Source organism: Erythrolamprus reginae, chromosome 12, assembly GCF_031021105.1.
Source record: "Erythrolamprus reginae isolate rEryReg1 chromosome 12, rEryReg1.hap1, whole genome shotgun sequence".
NCBI classification, from domain to species: Eukaryota; Metazoa; Chordata; class Lepidosauria; order Squamata; family Dipsadidae; genus Erythrolamprus; species Erythrolamprus reginae.
The window spans coordinates 18,233,341-18,256,278 of NC_091961.1; the positions used below are offsets into that span (position 1 = coordinate 18,233,341).

The 22,938-nt window shown below is 39.8% G+C and overlaps 1 protein-coding gene across 1 annotated transcript in view; it reads left to right on the forward strand.

The window, feature by feature from the left end:
- Window positions 1-22,938, forward strand: part of FEZ1 (fasciculation and elongation protein zeta 1) — a 43,955-nt gene that overhangs the window by 13,124 nt on the left and 7,893 nt on the right. The window contains exons 3-5 of the mRNA XM_070765555.1: window positions 6,274-6,373; window positions 9,567-9,653; window positions 20,382-20,550. Of these exons, the coding sequence (XP_070621656.1) occupies window positions 6,274-6,373; window positions 9,567-9,653; window positions 20,382-20,550 (356 nt within the window). The remainder of the gene's footprint in view (window positions 1-6,273; window positions 6,374-9,566; window positions 9,654-20,381; window positions 20,551-22,938) is intronic.

A 22,938-nucleotide genomic window follows, 5' to 3' on the forward strand; every position in this document is an offset into this window, starting at 1 on the left:
AAAACTTGCAGAAATCAGTCAGTAAGTTCTTTAATGGGAGAGCTGGATTCTAGTTGAAGGTCTCATACTTGGGGAAATAAGCTGAATTTGCTTGCCTACAAGCCTAGCCTGGACCTATGAATCTCAGGCTGTTAGATCAAGACTGTGCCTATCTTATGGTCTTTAGGAGATTGGACTATAATCCCATCAGTTTCAAAAAGACTCCAGCCTGCTGGCTTCTTAGCAGAGATAATTCTAGTTCCTTCCTTTTGATGGGAAGTGTCAGAACATTGGCCTGCACTCTTCAGTTCTAAAATAGAACCAGTTACATCCACTTGAGTCATTGTTACTGTCAGAACCAACCAGGCTGATGATTCAGGGGGTGCACATTCTATCATCGTCATGGCTGAATCCGAAAGAGAATCCGCAGCTGCACTATCATTGATCTTGTTCAGTTTTCACAGTTTTCTGTCTCTTGAGGTCTGAGTGACAGAAGACTGGAAACTGCCACCCAATTAGCCAAGAACTATCCTTGGTTCTATGGTGGGACTTCACTTGGTCCACACACAGTAAATGAAGATCTGCCATTCAAATTCTTCTGAATGAACAGCAGCCATGAGCGATAACATGACAATTGCCTTAATAACTAAAGGTATTATATATCATATAAAACCACACAGGCAGCTTTATAAACACAATTCTATAAAATGGAATAAGAGCCCCCGCCTTAAGCAAAGCCCTCAGCTATCATCAAATTAAAATCCACTATATATATATGTATATATGTATGTGTGCGTGCGTAGATATGTATATACATTGTTATTCATACTAACATTATTTATACAATGTCAATGTTTACCTTATAAAGCAAAGTATATGTATGTGTGTGTGTATGTGTGTGTATGTATTAAGGTTAAAGCCACTGCCTTACAAGGCAGACTTTGCAGGTTCAAATCCCAGAAAGTGTATGGCTAACTGATGAGAGCATAATAAGCTTGAAATAGATCTATAGCAGTCTCCCTTTTCATTATCAGCAAAAATATTATATATATACAGTGGTATCTCTACCAAAAAGTTGTGAGCCGCCCCGAGTCTTCGGAGAGGGGCGGCATACAAATCCAAATAATAAATAAATAAATAAATAAATAAAAAACTCCTCTACTTAAGAACTTTTCTAGATAAGAACTGGGTGTTCAAGATTTTTTTTGCCTCTTCTTAAGAACCATTTTCTACTTAAGAACCTGAGCCCGGAAAAATTTCCCAGGAAATTTGAGAGTGGCACAAAGGCTTGGACAGTTTTCTGCCATTCCCCCTTTAATCACAGCCATCTCGGCCTTTTCTGGGCTGCCAGAGGAGCCTTTCGGTGGCACTTAAGGAAGCTTTGGCAGTCCAGAGTGAACAGAGCATCTGGGAGCGGAAAAGCAAAAGGGGGCGCTTCGCCCTGGCCGGATGAACTCAGCTTTAGCCAAACCAAGGAGTCACCACAGTGAAGGAAAGGCGCTGGCTACAAAGCGAGCGAGCAAGAGGAGAGGGGAGCCCTTCAGCAAGGGAAGGAAGAGGAAGCAGGTAGCAGCAACAGCCGCCGCCTTTTGGTCAAAGGACCGGGAGGTTCTCCCCTCTCACCCACCTGGGTTTCTCTCTCTGGCGCAATGTATGGGAGGCAGCCTCGCGCCGGGTGTATGGGGGGCGCGTGCTCCTCCTTGCCACCTCAGAGTCCCTCTTTTTTCTTTAAGCCTTAAAGTTTTGGATTTTTTTGATTCCCCTCACCTCACCTTCTTCCTTTGGCAGGGACTATCTTCCTCCTCTTCTTCCTCCTCCTCCTCCTCCCAACAAAATTCTGAGATTTTATTTTTTTTCCTAATAGGTTTGCACGCATTATTTGCTTTTACATTTATTCCTATGGAAAAAATTGCTTTTACTTACAAATTTTTCTACTTAAGAACCTAGTCATGGAATGAATTAAGTTCTTAAGTAAAGGTACCACTGTATATGTATATGTACATACATATATATATATATATATATATATATATATATATATATATATATATATAATATTGGTGTGATTGCTGTTATTAAACATTGTTATTCATACTAACTTACTTATACAGTGGCAATGTTTATTTTATAAAGCAGTGTGTGTGTTTATACATACACACACACATGCACACACATTGCTTTATAAAGTAAACATTGCCTTTGTGTGTGTGTATACAGACATACACACACACACACACACAGCTTTATCAAGTAAACATTGCCACTGTATAAGTAAGTTAGTATGAATAACCATGTTTAATAACAACAATCACACCAATAATATTCTGGCATAAGAGATAGATAAACAGTACTTTTTCTAGTCCATGACTAGAAAACAAAGACAACCAAAAGTATATATCATCCAAACTCACAGACAGAAAAGGACAATGGCACCAGTGAAGCTGACAAAGATGTTTAAAGATAACAGCTAAATGTTGGAAATGCCACCAGATGCTTGGGTCATATTATCATATGTGGTGGAGAAGGGAAAAAATTGGACAAAAATATAAATGTGGTTGGAAAAGATGATAAAGCAGCACATTTATTTTAAATCAGAAATATTTTTGTGGGGGATTTTGCCCACAGCTTATAGTAAAGGAAATGCGTATTTAATTATATATGTATTAACTACAGCTAGAATTGTATTTGCACAATATTGGAAAGGTGATGAGATCCCTACGGATGAGAACATGATTAGGAAAATATTAGAATGTGCAGAAATGAACAGATTAACACTTGCTATAAAGGAGAATGAGAAAACTGAATATTATATGACATGGGAGCTCTTTTATGGATGGTTGGAGAATAAAAATAGAAGTGAGAAATAAATGGAGATCAGTGAAATAAAGAATATATGTTAAGATAGAGATGTAAACAATATGATGATCATTATCAATATGATTATTAAGATCATTTTATCTAATATAATATTATATTTTCAGTTATAATGTTATTGTTATTGTAAGATTAGAGAACCATTATCAATGTAACAAATACTGTACATTTTGACTGTAACAGCACACAGACATTTGTACCCAGATGACACACTGTTTAATGGAAGATGATATGTTCAAGTTAAAAAATAAAAAAAAAACTATTAAAACAAAAACAAATAGAATTATTTGGAAAAAATAAATCAATAGAGATAGATAGATAAAAGATGAATAGGTTATCTATCTATTTATCTATCTAACATAGAAAATGATAAATCAAGAGAGATGAACATTTATAGCCGCCCCGAGTCTTCGGAGAGGGGCGGCATACAAATCCAAGTAATAAATAAATAAATATACCAATCCAAAGAGACAACCAAAAAGCCAAAAAGAAAACAGAAAGATCAAAACACCTCCTCAGCGACAATCAACAGCCAGATAAGCAAAGAGCAACACCACAATTAATACTAGACCAACAATCAAGAAGCAAACAATACCCAATGAAGGAACCATCAACTCAGACAAACAAGCTAGCCTCTTCAAGATAACACCAAAATCACAATCACCAACACTGACTGGGCAAATCACTGGCATGAGAGCAGACCTCACTCCTTTACTAGGACAATATTTTACTTAGTTGGGTCCAAAGTGGCTGCAAGCAAATAAAACCAAGTTCAGAAAGTATAAAGGACCCCACAGTTCAACCCTGAGCTACAAATACTTCCGTCTTTCAATAAATCAATCATTTTCAAAAGAGACTAATATCAAGGGCCAGGTTTTCCATTTCTCTTTCTCTAATGCCTATTTATGTTTGTTATAGTGACATTTCTTTTTCATTATTTTCTTCATACGTTAAGTCCAAGGATCAGATAATGCTGGTATTAAGAGACCGATGGAGTAGGACTCACCTTTCCTCATGAGAGGTGAGGACAATCCGTGTTTCTGTTCACTGAATCATAGTTTATCATATGCTCCCGTTTTTTGTCGTATCACATAATGAGAGAGGTCTGCTACCCATAATTATGAAGATGCAGTCCAAAAGACACATTATGGTGGTTCCATCTGGAATGGGGTGATCGTGAGTGATTTCCTAAGGATATTTTAGGAATCTGTTAGAAAATATGTGGGAAGATTAATACGTTTATTGACCTGGATTAAAGCAATCTTTATTGGTTAGCTAAATTTATGCACAAGATCCTCTGATGTTCTTATTAGTCTCATTTCCTGTCTATGGTACCACATAATTATTTTCTCTTTGATTTGTTCAAGACAATTTCAGCTGTTTTGGAGAGAATAGGCGTGGAATCAGAAGCTAATATCTGAAGGAAATACATTCAATAAATAGAATTGGATTTAGAAAATTCGTAGCTGAGCCAGGAGAGCTCAGAGTGGCCTGAGGTGATATGACACATCTTTCAGCAACTCAATTCTTTGCAGTTTTGCTCTTCGGTTGTCAAAACATAAATAATAGCCATCGGTCTCACAATATTGAAAATAGATGAATGTATTACTGTTGACTATTTTTCCCAGAGTAGAGAGATGAAATTAAGAACAGAAACGTTGAAAACAAATATCTTGATGGTTATAGGTAAAGGAAAGCCCCCCCCCCCCCCCAATGTTTTCTGGTGCTTTTGTTAGAATTCATTCAGTCTTTAATTAGCAGATGCTAAAGGAACCAATTTTGTTTGTAGAAGATTTTGATTAGATTAGGAATCCTTCCAAATACGAGCTTTAACACAGATCCAAGACTGGTGCTCCCCTGAATGATTTTAGGGGATTCTAGTGGTGTTCATGTGAAGTCTGTTTAACTTTAGAAGAAAATGGCATGGTTACTGCTTCAGAGAAAACATCACACCTACATGTCTGTATTTCTGTTTTAGCTGCAGGATGCGAACTGCTGTCTTATTCCATTTTCCAGTCCTTCCATTTTCTTTCCCCTTCTTTCCTTAAACACAAGTGTTGGGATGTTTTGCTGCCCATTTTGTTTGGCTTTATTGCATGCCTGCAGAGTGGCAAACACAGATAGGGAAAAACAAAGAAGCAGACAGGATACCAACAATTAATGCCTGGTCTGTTGGCTAATGGGAGAATATGCACAAGGACTCAAGATGAGAAAATTGAAGACCCTCGTGATGTACTGTGAAGTTGTCCAAAAATATTACTATTGGGAAAAATAAAACCAGTGCCTATGTAAAAGGGATTTTATATCCACTTTTGTGAAGCTATGCTTAATATGAAATAATGTCAAGGTAAAGAATGGATGCTAGATACTCTAAATTCAGTCCATTGTTTCTTAACTCAGAAATATTTTTAATGTTCAATTCTTACTGAAAAAACTCCTTTCTTTTTTTGACACCACTGGGCTAAATCTGGATCAAGCTATCTTAGAATTCAAATGATATCAGGTCTAACACATGTTTAGCTTGGATGTATTTATACGAGGGGTCTTTGTTGCTCTCTGAGCTTTTCTTGCTGACATTTCATTAACCAAACTAGGTAACATAATCAGTGTACTTCATGCTGTGTTTGAATTCTGTAGACCACAGGTCACCTGTGGTCCGTGGACAACTGGTAGTCCACAAGAAAAATGTGGTGGTCCATGGAGAAATCTTGGTCTCTGGGCCAAATGTGTCCAAGACTAATTAATCCAGTCTAGGAAGAAGAAAGGAAAGGAAGAAGAGGAGAGGAAAGGAAAGGAAGAAAAGGAAAGGAAAGGGGGAGAAGGGAAAAGACTACAGTTACAACTCTGGAATATGTGGCTGACTTTTTCAACAACGTCAGCAAGCCACCATCAAATAATCTTAAATTATTTTGTTATAATTATGGTATCTTTAATAATTAAACAACTTTTAAATATTTTGTTATGATTAAATAAGCATTTATGATTTTCTTATAGTTAAATAAGCATTTATGATTATGTTATGCTAAATAGGTGTATTTCATATGAATAAAATGGAAGTTCTCTTATCATTGTTTTAAAATGTATTTCTCTTTTAAAAAATCATATTAGTGGTCTGCGGGACTTTGATGGCCCATAGAATTTAAAAGTATAACCTTCGTGGTCCCTGAGGTTCAAAAGTTTGGGGACTCCTGCTGTAGACCAAGCTAACAGCAGGGGTCTTCAAACCTGGCAATTTAAAGACTTGTGGACTTCAATTCCCAGTATTCTCAAGACAGCATAGCTGGCTGGAGAATTCTGGGAGTTGAAGTCCACAAGTCTTAAAGTTGCCAAGTTTGGGGACCCCTGCTAACAGCCTTGAGGAAAGCATCTCTGCATCCAAGACAGATTCTCTATAATAATACTTCTTGCTTTCTTCTGCAGGGTCTGGGATGCTCTAACAGACAATTACATCCCATCCATCACCGAGGACCTGAGGGATCCCAACATCGAAGTGCTCAATGGCAATATCTCGGACACAGAGGTAGTTACCTGGATAGGCTGATGTCAACCTTCCCCTCCATTACTCAAAAGATACAACAAGGGACGTGCTTGTGCTGAAGCTCTGTCTAAAATCCAAAAAACAGGAATGGAGGTCTTAAAAGTTAAAATAACATTTGGCTGCCTTTTCACAAGGCAGAACCTAAGAATATGCCAAAAATCATTCCTGGATAGCAGTACAGACTTCCCAAATTTCCCTAAATAACAATGTTCCCATGTTTATGTTAGGTATCCTTAAAAGAAATAGTTGGAATCATAGACACTTCCATCCCTTCTTTCTCCTTAATCAGAAAAATATGAGTGAAATTTAACTGGCACTGGTCTGTTTCAATTAACACAGAACCATTTCATAATGTACAGTAGCTTTCATTGTTGATGTCTGTCCTCTATTAGCAGTAAATCAGTTGATGCTCTGCAATACAACTTCCATTAATGCAACTTTACTGTGTTCCCAGCCACAGTGGGAATTGAACCCCTGAAGGGCACCAAATTGAGAAAAGTGGTTTTAGTAAGATGGGATTTCAGTTCTGTTAAAGAAGCTCAGTGTCCAAGCTGTGATGGAGAGTTGGATGCAGTCTTGTTGTTAGTTGCGAAGTTGCGTTCGCGAGCCCATGGACAACATTCCTCCAGACTAGAGATGGGTTCCTGCCGGTTCGCACCGGTTCTATAGAACCGGTAGTGGGAATTTCCCTACGCTCACCAAATCGGCAGTGATGGCCAGCTGGCCACACCCTCAAACTGGTTCTTTCGGTGGCTCTGGAGGTGCCGTCATTTTGTTTTTTGCTTCTGCATATGCAAAGAGGTTGGGTTTTTGGCACCTGCATGGTGCAGGAGGAAGCGAACCGGCAATGAGGTAACTTATAACCCATCCCTGTCCCAGGACTTCCTATTGTCTACCATTCCCTAGAGTCCATTTGAAGCTCAAACCGATTGCTTCAGTGACTCCATCCAGCCACCTCATTCTCTGTCATTCCCTTCTTCTTTTGCCCCCAATCTTTTCCACCATTAGGGTCTTCTCCAGTGAGTTCTTCCTTCTCATTTGGTGGCCAAAGTGTTTGAGGTTCATCTTCAGGATCTGGCCTGGTAAAGAGCAGTCAGGGTTGATGGCTTAATTGCTCCCTTCTCTTCTTTATGTCCTAAAAACCTTCCTTTGAATAAAATTCCTAGGTATTATTTTGCTCTAATATTTTGTTCCAATAACTATGATAATGGCTTAGAGCTCATTAGATCCTTCAGGATCCTTAAAGACCCAACCTGGAACTAAGGAGAAAGTTTTTGACAATGAGAATGGAACAGCCTGCCTTCCAGAATTGTGGGTACTCCATCACTGGAATATTTTAAAAAGAGACTGGACAACCATCTGTCTGGAGTGAAATAAGGACTCCAGCCTTAGGCAGGGTGTTGGACTTGAAGACCTCCAAAGATCTCTTACAGCTCTATGATTCTATGTAGGGCACTGCTGGCAGAGGCACTGGTAAGCTAGGACCCCTTCCAGACTGTTGGCTGCTGAGATGACCCTGAATCAGGTGTACTTCCCACTCAAGCCAAGATGGTACCTCAGTACGTCACTTTTCCAGGAAAGGCAATTTGAAGCCTCTTCCATACCCTTTTGGGAGTCCTTCAGTAGCCCTCTTTTCCTGAGCAGTGAGTTCTGCAATTGACACGCCAGGAAACAGAAAAGTAGAGAACATCAGCCAATGCAGCAATTCAGCAGAATAAATTGCTGCAGCCAGGGAAATGGTGAGATGAGAACATATTGATTGCCTTTCAAAATCAAAGTTGTCAGACAATAAGAGCAATATGGAGAGGACTTTGGCTTGAATGGAATGGCAAGAAACGATTTCCAGATAACAAGGCAGATTCCATACTACTATCACCTCTTCCTCCCCTCTTCCCCAATTTCTGTCCAGATTGCTGCCTCAGAAAAGAGATGCCCCATTTTCTTTTAGTTTGTCTCTCTTTACAGCAGTGTTTTCCAACCTTGACCTTTTTAAAAAGAAATATGGACTTCAGCTTTCTTTGCAGACTGGGGCATTCTGGAAGTTGAAATCTACATATCTGAAATTGTCCAATGTTGGAAAATACTGCTTTACAGGAAATGCAAGGTAACTGGGTAGAATTTGTCTATTTGAAAAAATTACACAAATACAAACACACAGAGACACGCTTCAAAGGCTACATTCAACTTTGAAGAGGCACAGTCTCTTTGACTGATGTTAGCTTTAAATTTTGATTTGTTTTTACACCCTAGCTGTTACTTTAAATTATCTCTGTGTTCCTGCTATCTGGCTGTAAGGTCACTTGAGGACACGTTGGAAAATTAAAATGGTAACTAGTCTTGGCAGGCAAATTTCAGCAGGTATTAACACTTCCTTGTTTCCTTGCCAGTTCCCCCTAGAAGAAATGGAGATGATGCTGACACTAAGGAGAATAAAATTGCTCCTCTTAAAAGCCCTTCGGACAACAGCAGTTTGGGGCTATTGATTGCAGCTGTCAAGCAGATCCTTCGGTTCCCCAAGATATTCCCTAGGACAATTTTATTTGGCTCAAGAAATCTCTCCCATTACTTTGACAATTCCTACTCCCAGGTCTTGACAGAACTAATCCAGTCAACTATGCTCAGTGAAGGGCTAACATCCCACTATGGTGTTTGTGTGTATGCGTGTGTGTTAGTAGAACAGAATTTGGAGTTAGAGAAATGCCATAGATTCATCTTTTTGAAATGAAAGGTAAAAAAGATGAAAGTTTTCTTTGTCCAGTTGTATCCAACTCTAGGGGTGGGGTGCTAATCTCCATTTCCTAACTGAGGGAGCCATTGTTGTCTGAAGATGCTTCTATATTTATGTGTCTGGCATGATTATACACTAAGGTTACTTTCTTATCAAAGTGTACCTATTTATCTATTGTCCACCAAGCATTTCAAACTGCTTGGTGGGCAGAAACTGAAACAAGAGGAACCCTCTCTGTAATGTGGTGCTTGGACTGTGAGCTGCCAACCTTCCAGTCAACAAACCCAGTGTCTTAACTGCACAGTCGCAACCCTTCAAGTGAATGTGCTATAAGAATTAGTGTGAGATTCCTTCTTCTCTCTCAACCTGTAAATCACAACAACAACCTACCAGGGGCCCATATTTTCTACTGAATCTGCATGCGGTTTGTTTTCTCCTTTTTTTCAGATCCACGAGAAGGAGGAGGAAGAGCTTAATGAGAAGAGTGAAAATGATTCTGGTATTAATGAGGAACCTCTACTCACAGCTGATCAGGTACAAGCAAACATCCCTCCTAACCTTCCCTATGGGAAATATTGGAAATAAAACCAGGGATTGCTTCTAGCTACTGCAGTAGTAGAACTCCCCCATCCACACACATTTTCCCCCTGTTTAGTTTTTTCATCCTAACAAAAAATTGAATTAAAAAAAGAGGAGATCCTTAGATAAAAGAAAGTTTAGAAATTTTCTAACCAAACACCTTTTAGTATTTATAGGCCAGAATTTATACATTCATAAGTTCAAAAAGAGAACCAGATTGATGTAGTTAAAGTATCAGGTTAGAAACTGGGAAACTGAATTCTAGTGCTGTCTTGGGCACAAAGCCAACTAGATGACACCAATCAGTCTCTCTCTCACAGCCCTAGAAAGGAGGCAACTATTTTTTAAAAAAACACATCATGCCGAGAAAGCTGGAGGGACTTGCCTAGTCGGTCTGCAAGAATCGGATGCAATTGAACAGAATTGCGCTTTTTTTTTAGCCATTTTGGTGTGTTATGCTATTGTTAACAGCAGCTTTTGAAGAGAATAGAAGATGCAAAAGTGGAGAAATAATAGGGAAACTGTGGACAATTTATTCTCCTAGTAGATTTTTCCAGTAGAAGTTTCAGATTGTCAGGCAGAATCTTTGGCCACTGTTTCATTCAAATAGGCTTTAATATATGTGCATCTCTTGGATTTTTATGGTGAGACAACTTATTCCATGCTGAGCCATCCTTCACTGTTTAAATTTTTGCTAGAAATGAGTTGCAGTTCATTGAATGGCTGTAATCACCTGCTTTTCTAAGTGATGGTTTTTGCAGTAAGGGTTGTCTATGTATGTGTATGTGTATATATTTGTGTGTGGTGGAGGTCCTTTTTCAACATCTAGTTGCTGATTGACAGTTTGATCTCTTTTTCCTGCAAGAATTTGCCATCTAGATCATGGGTCCCCCATCTCCCCCCCCCCCCCCCCCGGGCCATGGTATGCCAGCTACCGGACCATGCAAACAAGTGATGCACCATCCGTGGGATGCAGGCAAACCATACCTCCTCCGGTCCATGGAAATACCTTTCTCCATGGAATTTATCCCTGATACCCAAAAGGTTGGGGCTGCTACTCTAGATTCTAATCCCCATAGGACTGTTACAGGTAGACCTTGAGACTCAGCCAGCATTTGGACAGCCCCTCTCTAGAATGGAAGAAGATAGGTCATTAGTACAGGTAGTTCTCGACTTACGATCTTAAGGGAGCCTGCTTCTCACAGTTGTAAGGTATGGTGGTCATAAAATGGGTTGACTGACTTCATTCTATGACCTTTTTGTAGCAGTCAATAAACAAAGGCTGCCATCATTAAGTAAACCAATGGTTCGTTGAGAAAGTTAAAAACTCCCAAATGCCAGCTTTTGGCAAAACCTCATAAAAGCCATCATGTGATAGCACAAAGAGCCATAAATTCTGGGTCTGTGTTATTGATGGGATGGATAAAATTGCCATTTGGAGTCTTCCTCAGTAAACAATTCTGACTTTTGTTTGTCTATCTAATCATCTCTCTCTCGTTCCTTCTCTCTCTCTCTACCTATCTATCACCTAATCTTTTAATGTACTGTATTCCCAAATGCAATACATGCACACACATGTACACAAAAATATGAAATGATAAGCAGACAAAAGTAAAACAAGACAAGTATTGCAGCAACAATACTGGTGGGTGAGTGAGGAGATAGAGACTATCAACCCAGTTTCACTAACATCAAGACCTGATATTTCTATCCAGTTCTGCCTGGGACATAATGCAAAGAGAGTACTTTTCACTATAGAGGCCACATGGTTTCAATGGCAAGGAAGAAGCACAACCCACCTCCAGATAAAAATGCTTGTTCAGATTGCTAAATATATTTGAGTTCTGGCTTGATTTTACTGGTGTTACTTAATAAGTGCCAGTCATTCAGAACAGTAATTATTTGTGGGCTAATTTGCCAATGTTATGGCTATTGCATAATTTATGAAAAGATAACAAATGGCACAGCATCTGGCTGAGACCATCTCCCATTGGCCAATTGTAGGGATGATACAAAGGAAATACATGTTACGAAAAAAGCATAAGAAAGCAGTTTCTTAGCATAAGAAAAGGGATTAGGAGATGCATTGCATAATCTTGTGGAACAGAATTATTAATTTCCTGTTCATGATCAGATATACAATTTTTTCCCAGTGTGGATCTCTCTGGTTTGATACTTGGACTATAGTTCCAACCCCAATTATAGGATAAATTAACAATGTCATTCAAATAGAATATAGAAAAATATATATTTAAAAAATTGACTGGATTCATTACCTACAAATAAAGTCAAAATACAATGAAGATCAGAAAATATGATTGCAATGAAAAAATCAATTAGACAAAATATTATTTGGCCCAGAAGAAAAATTGGTTTCAAATTTTTATAAACAACTCCTTAATGTCAAAATGATGGAAGATCAGGTTAAAGGGCCCATAATAGCATGGGCTCAAAATTTTGGGTACACTATTAATATTGTTGAGTGGGAAAATATAAATTGACAACATCTTCTACATATAAAGAGAATATCTATAAAATGTTCTACAGGTGGCAAATGTTTCCAAATACATCAACAACACGCTGAAAGTGCCAAAAGAAAATTGGAACTTTCTATCATAGATGGTGGACTTGCCCCAAAGCTAAAAAATATTGGACTAAAATCAAAAATCATTTAGAGCAAATAACAAATTTACAAATTCCACTAAAACCAGAGTTATACCTGCTCGGAATTATCAGGCAAAAAATAGCAAAAGAGGACAGATATCTAATAATACACATAACTACTGTGGCCAGAATCATATTTGCGCAAAATTGGAAACTAAATAATATAATAAATAAAATGTATGAAATTGCTGAAATTGATAAATTGACAATGGAAATTCGACAAAAAGATAATACAGAATTCTACCAGACGTGGAAAAGATGGTATAACTGGGTTGACCAAAAAAAATATTTAAAACTTTAAATAATTACATTACAGTCAAATATGTTATTTCATAGCAATCTTGTTACCCTTTGTTATTTCTTTATCATAAAATGCTGGATATAAGAGTGAAATATACATGACCAAGATTCTTGTAAAAATATGAATATAGTAAACAATAGTGAAAGCTGTAGTAACAATGCCAACCTGCAGGCTGGCAAAAATATGTTATGTTTTATTTATTTTTTTAATATATATTTTTAATTTAATTTTTTTATTCTTTTTTGTGTATATTGTGTGTATTATTGTACAGTATTGTTTTCTTTTCTCTGCATTGTATTTGTCCTGTCTTTGTTTTAGTGTAAATAATTAATAAAAACTATTTTAACAAGAAAAAAAGGATTTTTTTTAAAAAAAGAAAAAATATATAACAGAGTTGGAAGAGACTTGGAATTCTCCTAGTCCAACCCCATTGCTTAGGTAGGAAACCTATACCATTTCAGATTAATGCTTATCCAATCTCTTTTTTAAAAGTTTCATTGTTGGAGCATTTACAGCTTCTGAAGGCAATCTGTTCCACTGGTTGGTTGTTCTTACTGTCAGAAAAATTATCCTTATTTCTAGGTTGAATCTCTCCTTGATCAGTTTCCATCCATTATTTTTTGTCTGGCCTCCAGGTGCTTTGGAAAATAGGTTAACCCCCTCCTCCCTATGGCAACCCCTCCAATATTGGAACACTGCTATCATGTCTCCCCTGGTCCTTCTCTCCACTAGACAAGCCATGCCCAGGTCCTGCAACTGTTCATCATATATATTAGCCTCCAGTCCCCTAATCATCCTTGTTGCTCTTCTCTGCACTCTTTCTAGAGTCTCAACTAGTGATGGGTGAACCTAACGGTGTTTGGGTTCGGTAAGTTCGGACAAACTTCACGCAAAGTTCAGCTGAACCCGAACGGTCTATGGCACCAAAGCTCTGCCCTTGGAATCTCATCGTTTTTTATTTTAACAGGTTTTTTATTTTTTTTTATTTTTACGAAAAAGGACGCCGAAGCGGCACCGCAAGCAAAGGGAGGTCCTTTCACGTAAAAATATTTTTATTTATTTTTACGTGAAAAGACTTCCCTTTGCTTGCAACACCACTGCGGCGTCCTTTTTCGTAAAAAAAATAAAATAAAATTTACATGAAAAGACCTCCCTTTGAAGGAGCTGGGGAATCCCTCCCATGAAGAGATTCCGGGGGCGGAACTTTGATGTCACGTATACCGTCAGGTTGCTAAGGACGCCAAGGTGATCACTTCCTGGATTCCATGGAATCCAGGAAGTGATCACCTTGGCGTCCTTAGCAACCTGCTGGTATACATGACGTCAAAGCTCTGCTCCCGGAATCTCTTCGTGGGAGGGATTCCCCAGCTCCTTTTGTGCTTCCCTCCCAGCCTCCCAACCGTCCGACGTCCCCGATGTTCGCCTTCTTCCGCCGCCACCGGCGCCCGGTTCCTCCTCCTCTTCTCAGCAGAGGACAGCTGGGCGGTGGCTTTCGCGGAGTTCGGCACGAATGCCGAACCAAAGCACGAATTTTTTTAAAAATTCGGGTTCAGGTCTGGCATGCTGAACACCACAAAATTCGGTACGGACCCGAATTGTGTGGGTTCAGTTCGCCCAACACTAGTCTCAACATCTTTTTTACATCATGGGAGGCTAAATGGTGGGAGGTTAAAAAGAAATTTGGTTAATTCTTGATATTCAGGCAAATTCTGGGCTGGAATGTAATGCAATTACCACATTTTGATCAGTTACCCATTCCCTGTGAGTGTGTCAACTTGTATAAACTTATGTTCAACCTTGACATCTGTCCTCTGTGTTTCCTAATTTAAGGCTAGTTTTTGAAGAAGGGGGAGGCATCATGAACTGTTTTAAGAATGCACATCCTTATAGATTAGTCATCCTCAGCCTAAAGCACTCAGGTGTGTTGGCAACAACTAGCATTGTTCAATGTTGGTGTGACTATAATGGCCCCTCCAGATGGTGCAGGAGATAGTTTTACTCACCCAGGGGCCATGAAGCAGGGGAAGCCTGTCTTAGATTATAAACCATTGCAGCCAAATGTAAGTAAAGTGTTTGAGTAGTTTTGGTAGGAAGCCAAGATACAGCTCTGTGAATTAAGAAGCTGGAAGTGATCTTCATTTATTATTTCATTACTGCATATGTGTCTGGGTGAGCTGAATAATTCAGCCTTCATTAGAGATATTTAGATCCCCCAAAGCAACTTTTCCCCCCAGCCTTCCATTTTCCAAATGTTTTACATTACAAGTGTGATGGGCAAAACAGTCCTGGCTAAGGATTCTGGAACTGTAGTCCAAAGACATCTGTGGATGGCAATTAAAAGAAAAAGCAACATTTGCTAAGAACACTGGCGTAAAGTTTTAGTTCTGCAATTGGTTTGGCAGATAAGAATGTGTATCTGTCTCAATTTTCTTTGTCCATTTACTATCCATTAATTGAAGTCCTTATGGGTTTCTGGAATTAGAGATTTTTCAGCTGCAGTGGTTGTCTTTATATTCCTGGTACTAATTCAGCCTTGGTGCTTGTTGTCCTAATAACAGCAGGCATCCAAGAAGTTAAAGTATCATTAATCAGGTCTAATGCAAGGAAAAAAGGAGTTAAATTACTGTACAGACTCTTGGAAACAAGGTACTTTAGTCCAGTGTTTTTCAATCCTGGCATCTTTAAGAGGTGTGGGCCTCAACTTCCAGAATTTGTGATTGGGGAATTCTGTCCACATCTTTTAAAGTTGCCAAATTTGAAAAACACCACTCTAGTCCTCATTGATTTCTGAATACATTAAGGCAGGTCTCTGTCAATTGTTGGATCCATTTTTCCTTTTAATGGATAAACTAATGTTTAGCTTGAGGTAAAGCTGGAATATCTGCAGTGTTTGGCCATTTTTCCCAGGCTGAAATGAACCATACGGCATCTACCCACCTATGGTACTTAGAATTGCTTGGTCTGAAGTAAAATCTGTGGGTGAATAAAGGCAGATGGCTACAAGGAGAAGGTCTTTTTAAGGGTGAGCCACTGATAGATATAGTTGGCCTCCATAATGATGTCTTTATGGTGATTGGTGAAGCCATTTCTCCTTCTTTCAAGCGTGTATATAATTGATTTTAAATTTAAGTCCTTGTGTTAACTCCCTATTGATAGCTCTGATATGTGTTTCTCTTATTCTTTTGTTTGCTATATGTGCTTGTTATTCAGGAAAATGTTGTAATCTGTCCAGAGAACTAGAGTTTGGGATGATTGAAAACAATTCTAGGAAGTGAATTCGGCTCCAGAAATTCTTAGCAATTCTGGGAGTTGTAATCCAGACATTCTTCATAGTGGGTGGAGCTAGCCTCCAAGAATGGAATGACCTTGTCCCTTCAGCCAAGGCTTCAGAGGTGTGATAGAGGCCACCTTGTTTGCGTTGAGGGTAGTGGTGGCCATTTTGAAGCAACTCAGGGCCTTGGCCATATTGAATGCCCTTGTGAGGGCAGTGGCCATCTTGAGGCAGCTAAGGGCATGGCCATAGTGTTGGCACCAATAAGGGTGGTGGCCATTTTGTTTGCCTCAAAGTGAGTTCAGTGGCCATTTTGAGGGCTCTAACAGGATAGTGGCCATTTTGAAAGCCCGAAAAAGGGTGGCAGCCATTTTGATTGCCTCAAAGTGTGGGCAGTGGCAATTTTGAATGCCCCAATAAGAGTGGTTGCCATTTTGGAGGCTTTATTGAAGGGCAGAAGCCATTTGATGCCATAGAAATTTGAGGCCTACTACCTTTTTGTGCAAATTCCAATCTAAGTTCCAAAATGATATAAAAAGCTGCTCTTGCCGTCTTCTGCTAATTGTTGCTCGCCTTGATGATGGCTGCTTATGGCTGAGGTCAACAAACCACCCTGACATCCAAATAAAATGCCACAACACTAATTCAGTGACTGAGCCTTTGGGCTTCTCCAAGGCTGGTACTTCTCGCAAACAGCATGCCAAGATGGCATGCCAAGTCTCCCAAGATCACTAAGAGGGATGCAAACCGACAAGTCAGCATGGAGGACTCCTGCTGCTCGATGACTGCTCATGCCTACCATGAGACATGTTTCACTTCTTTAAGTGCTTTGCCAGTGGCCAGAGCATGTCTGGATTCGGATTCTGCTGATGTGGCCTCACTTGCTGCCTCTGAGGCTTTGTCCTTAGACAACCCCAATCTTCAGTTGGCTGATACAGATATCTGGGAAGTCTCCCACTCCCAGCAGACATCTGATGCTCCCGCCTCCAGAGTCTCTGCCACATTCACACCCACCGCTGCTGGTCTCTCTTACCCTTTCATTGTCAATTTGGACCCTACAGTCCAGAAGTTAATTGTTATGGTCATTGAAAGGGGTATTGCTTCTGGACTCCAGCAACGAGGCAGGCTTGGCGTGGCATTAGGGGGTTCTGATACCACTCCTCCCAGAGGCCTTCCCACTGAATGCGAACACCCTGACTATGATGATAAAGATTCCCACGTGAGCTGGAGGAGGATGAGTTGGGCCTTGACCTTCTTGATGACCGGGGGCTGCTTTTTCACCCAAGTTTATTTCAGTCCCTAATCAAGGCCAAGGATGCTGCCAACGTTAACCCCATTTTGTAGGGTAGAACTAACCTCCATGTCCCACTGGAACTTTGGGAGTGTTTTTCTAGAATTGTATTGATTTTTTGTACTGTTGGGAGCTGCACACAAAGTCTGACCATCGTCCTTCGTTGGAAGAATGGGAATAGAGGCAAGTGACACTTTTACATAGAGGTCAGACTCAGTCCTTATAAGTTGAAGGGATGGGGTCATATCATTCTTGGAGGTTAGCTCCCCCCCAGTGGTGGGTTCTTACCAGGGCAACTCTGCACGGGTAGCGGCTGCCAGATTGCGCAATTTGTGTGCGACTGCTCCTATGTGGGTCCGTTTGACAGCACCATCTTTTTTTCTTGAATTTTTTGGCTTTTTTGCTTTCTGCACATGTGCAGGAGCAAAATCTCGCAAGGGGGCACTTGTGTGCATGCATGCAATTTTGGCGAATTTTTGCTTCCACACATGAACAGAAGCAAAATTGGGATGTGTGCATGGGTGTGTGTGTGGGCACACCTGAATGAAGAGGATGCACATGCAATGCACAGGTTTGAAGGTATGTACAACCCACTGCTGCTCCACCCTCCGCGAAGGGGCTAATCAATGCCCATTTTAAAGTCGCCAAGATTGAGAAGTACTACTTTAGAGACTGCAAGGGGTATCAAAACGTGATGTGTGTGCATGTACAGTGATTGTGTGTGCAAGGATGAACAATACAATGTCTGGGTTGGGAGTACCAGGAGTCCAGATACCAGCTGCAGTGGATAGAGACAGGCATTGATCCTGATTCTCCCTGCCTTTAGGAAGATTCTGAAAACATGGCTCTGACAATGGCTGCATTGAACTGACGGAATGAATTATGGTGCTGATTGTGATTTTCTGTTCTTTTTTAAAAACTGATAGTTTTAGTATAGTTTTTATATTTTTATATTTTATATTAATTTTAACTTGTTTTTTTTAATTGGATTGTTTTTACCTGTTTTGAGTCACTTAGCTGGGCAGCCATACAAATTGAATCAACAACAAAAACAACAACAATAATAATAATAATAAGCCAGGACTGAAAAATCAATAGACAATCCGAAGTGCAGATTCTGTAAAAAGACAGACGAAACAATCAATCACATACTCAGCTGCTGCAAAAAGATTGCACAGATTGACTACAAGCATAGACACGATGCTGTGGCACAGATGATCCACTAGAACCTGTGCCAGAACTACTATCTACCAGGGGCAAAGAACTGGTGGGATCATAAGCCTGAAAAAGTGGTTGAAAATAAGCAAGCAAAACTACTGTGGGACTTCCGACTTCAGATTGACTGAATTTTGAAAAATAATACACCAGACATCATAATTGTGGAGAAAAAGAAAGTACTGATCATTGACATCACAATCCTAGGAAACAGCAGAATTGAGGACAAGCAGCTAGAGAAATTTGTGAAATATGAAGATCTGAAAATCAAGCTGCAATGACTCGATTGTGATAAGCCATGAAAGTTGTCCCAGTGGTCCTTGGCATGCTGGGCACAGTGCCAAAAGATCTCAGCGGACATTTGAAAACCATCGGAATTGACAAAATCTCTATCTGTCAACTGCAAAAGGCCACTTTACTGGGATCAGCGCACATAATTCGCCACTACATCACGCAGTCCTAGGTGCTTGGGAAGCGCCCGACTGGTGATGAAATACAAAATGCAGCATAGTGATCTCATTTGCTATGTTGTGTTGTTGTTGTTGTTGATGATGATAATAATAATAATAATTTAATTTGGAACACAATACATCAGATATCATAGCTGTTGAAGGCTGAAAAGTACAGTTTATTGATATCGCTGTACCAGGAAATGCCAGATTCAAAGAAAAAGAACTGGGAAAAAATTATGAAATATTGTGACGTGGCCATTGAAGCTACACAGCTATGGATGAAATATGCAACAGTTATACCCCTTATCATTGGGTTACTTGGTACCATGTCCAAGAATTTCACAAAATACATCAAGAAATTGCAGCTTTCTGCAATAACATTACAGGAACTGCAAAAAACTGCACTGCCCAGAACATCATATAGTTTAAGAAGATACTTGGTTGATACCTAGGACGCTGGTAGCAACTCGTATCAATTAGTGGCATTTGTGTCAATTTTTAAAATGTTCAGTTGGCTGAGTTTCATGAATTAATAAAAAAGATGATAATACTAATGCTAATACCTAATACTAATACTAATACTAATCGAATAGCATCAGCTTGAATAGTATCAGCATTGACCAAATCATCATCAATCGACTGCAAAATGTATCTTTACTTGGAACAGCTGACATCTTGCAATGATATCTTTAAACATATTTAAATACAGCAATATCTTTACATCCAACATCAACATCTGTCCAGCGGTGGGCTGTGAGCCAGAATGTTAAATTGCGCTCGCTGCCGTGGCTTGTAAGTTCTTGTGGGGCCAGTGCGATTTTGCTGTAGCAAAATTGTGCATGGAGCTGCAGGTGCGCCCGTGTTTTGGCGTGTGTGGAAGCAAAAAATCTCACTGAAACACAGGCACACCTGCAACTCCGTGCGTGATTTTGCTACCTTCACAGGTACAGTAGCAAAATCGCGCTGGCCCCGCAAGAAATTACAAGGTGTGGTGGCGAGCGCAATTTAGTGTTCCGGCTCGTAGCCCACCGCTGCATCTATCCATTCCGGCTCCTTGGGAAGGACTTGATCAGTGAAGAAAAAACCAAGTTCAGTCTAAGCATTTGTCTGGCTGTGCAACTGACCACAATAATAATATCTCCACCTTCTGATTTGCAAACATTGGTTGGATATCATCAGAAAGAAACTTGGGCTAATGGAGCTTTTCTTTCCTTCTTAAGATTTCACTGTGGAGAGTATTGACTTAGCACTGGTTCTTTTAAAAAAACCACACACTGATTTGGGGCATCTAAAATAAGGCTTTAAAGTATTCCTGACTGCATTTTTACTTACTGGGGGAAAAAGTCCCTCCATTTATTGTGGGTGGTTTATAACCCAATTCGGAATTTGAGTTTTTCAGCTATAAGGTTTCCATAGCAACATCTCCTTTTCTGACATACTGAAGCAAGCCATCACCTTTAATTGATTTGACTGACTGTTCTTTTTCCAGGTGATTGAAGAAATTGAGGAAATGATGCAAAATTCCCCTGACCCTGAAGAGGAGGAAGACATTTTAGAGAAGGATGATGGTGGGGACACAAGCAGTCAGACTGATTCCATCCTTTTGCAGGAAATTCAGGCCTTGTCACAAAGCCTGAACAACAATTGGTCATGTGAAGGTAAGAAGATGTGGTGCATTGAAAGGAACATGTCTTCTCTCTCAGTAAAGTGTTGTTGTCCTTTGCAAACGAGTTTGTACAAGTATCCCTGCAGCCATAGTTCCCTCTAAGCTGAGCAGTGAGCAATCGCTCACTTAAAAATCATCATCAACTCAGAGTTTTCCAAACCTGCCCAGAAGCCGAGAGGGAAAGAGTGAGAGGGAAGGAGAGAGAGAGGAAGAGAGAGAAACAGATAGAAAAAAGAGAGGAAGGAAAAGAAAAAGAAAAAGAATGGGAGTAAGGAAGAGAGAAAGAAAATCAAAATCTAGTTTGAAACTAGCTCAACTATTTAAGTGGCATTTTGATATTGATAGAGTTGCCCTATTATGAGCTCACTGTTATAGACACACAGTACAGTATTTTATTTTGAAATTCTCTGAGGCAAAACAGGGTGGGTTTTTCATTTGTTTGTTTGTTTGTTTGTTTGTTTGTTTGTTTGTTTGTTTATTATTTCTGTGCCGCCCAGTCCCAAAGGGACTGCCGCTCAGACACTATACTTTTCCGCCCCCCCAAAAAAAATTAGAGGGAACACTGCCTGCAGCTTTTCCTGGTTTGTACCAAGGAGTAAGTTCTAACTTACCTTGATGCCAGTTTGCTTCCTCCTGTGCTGTGTGGGCAGTGTCAGAAACCAAGTCTCTGCCCATGCGCAGAAGTAAAATACAGCTTTTGCACATGCGCAAAAGCAGAAAATAAGATGGCGGCACCTATGCTGCTGCCGAGAGAGCTGATTCAGGGGTGTGGCCAATTGGCGAGTGCTCTTGGTTTGATGAGTGGGGGGAAATTCCTGCTACCGGTTCTATAGAACCGCTCCGAACTGGGAGCAACCCACCTCTGGTTGTACCATTTCAGGCTGTAGCAAAGCAATTCAGATTCTTCTGCTTGAGTGAGTAGCTAATGCATATGCCCACGTATTTACAAATACTGTGTGATAAATAGTAAGGTTTCAAGGAGAAACATTAAGCAAACACATGACATAACAAATATATAATTCCCATCTGCAACTGCAAGTGATCCAATTCGGGGTGATATTGATTCATCTGTGTAAAAAAGTTTACTTCTTTTCACTCAGATAGTGAGGAGGTTAATGGGATGATGGAACTAGGATTGCATGATTCTGGAAGCCAAACTATCAGGGATACAAAATTCAATGAAACATTTAATAGATAAATACCTCTTTCTGATGTGTGGCTGTGAATATTTCCCTTGGGCTGTCTTGTGATTGTAAACTATGTAATTCTGGTGAGAATGGCTTATCTCTATGATATGCAGATCTGTTGTGGTTATTATGCATTGCCTGCCCTGAAGTTTATTATTTATTTATTTATTAATTGGACATATACGCCGCCCCTCTCCGTGGACTTGGGGCAGCTTACAACATTTTCATAAAAATACAATAGATAAAACATTCTAGGCCAATTAATAGGATAATAACTTTAAAAAATTTCTTAAAACTAAACATTTAAAATCAAAAAGCCACACACAAGTTGAATTGCATCAGTGAAAAAAAAAGTAATGATATGGATTTGCACAAAAATTGTTCCTGCTCTTCCTCCTCCTTCCTTGCTCTCTACTCTACTGTACTCCACTTTACTCCTATTCTACTCTACTCTACTCTACTCTTATAGGTCAATACAGATCTTGTGTACAAATATGTGTACAGATATTTGTTCTCTTTGTGATCGTTGTGGAAGGGCATATCAAGGCCTTAATTACCTTCTTATGTTTCCTTTCCTTTTAAACCAGATTTGCATCATACATCCTTTTCAAAGGAGATTATTTTTAATAATGCTGCATACTCTAATGTGTTTGTGGCTTTGAAGATAAGAAATCATAGATAAGGAATCAGACATGCAGTAAAGGAATGAGAAATAGATTATAGTCAAGCAAACAAAGGATGACTTTTATGAAACAGAACCTAAAGTATATACCCTGTTTCCCCGATAGTAAGACACCCCCGATTTTAAGACGTATCGGGGGTTTCAGGGGGGTCGGCTAATATAAGCCGTACCCCGAAAGTAAGACATATGTCTTACTTTCGGGGAAACACCGGGGTATTGCTGCCTCCTTCTCATCTAGCTGCGCGCCGCCTCCTGCCCACGCCTGCGCCGTCCCCCTCTCCATACGTCGCCGCGTCTGCCACCTCCCTCTGATCTTAATGAGCGCCGCCTCCTGCCCACTTCCGCGCTGCCCCCCCTCCATACGTCACCGCGTCTGCCGCCTCCGTCTTTTCAGGTTGTTAATAAATGTTAATTTTATGGTTAAAACAAAAAATTCGACAATTTTTTTCCAATATAAGACATACCCCGAAAGTAAGACATAGTGGGGCTTTTGGGGATAAAAAGAAAGTAA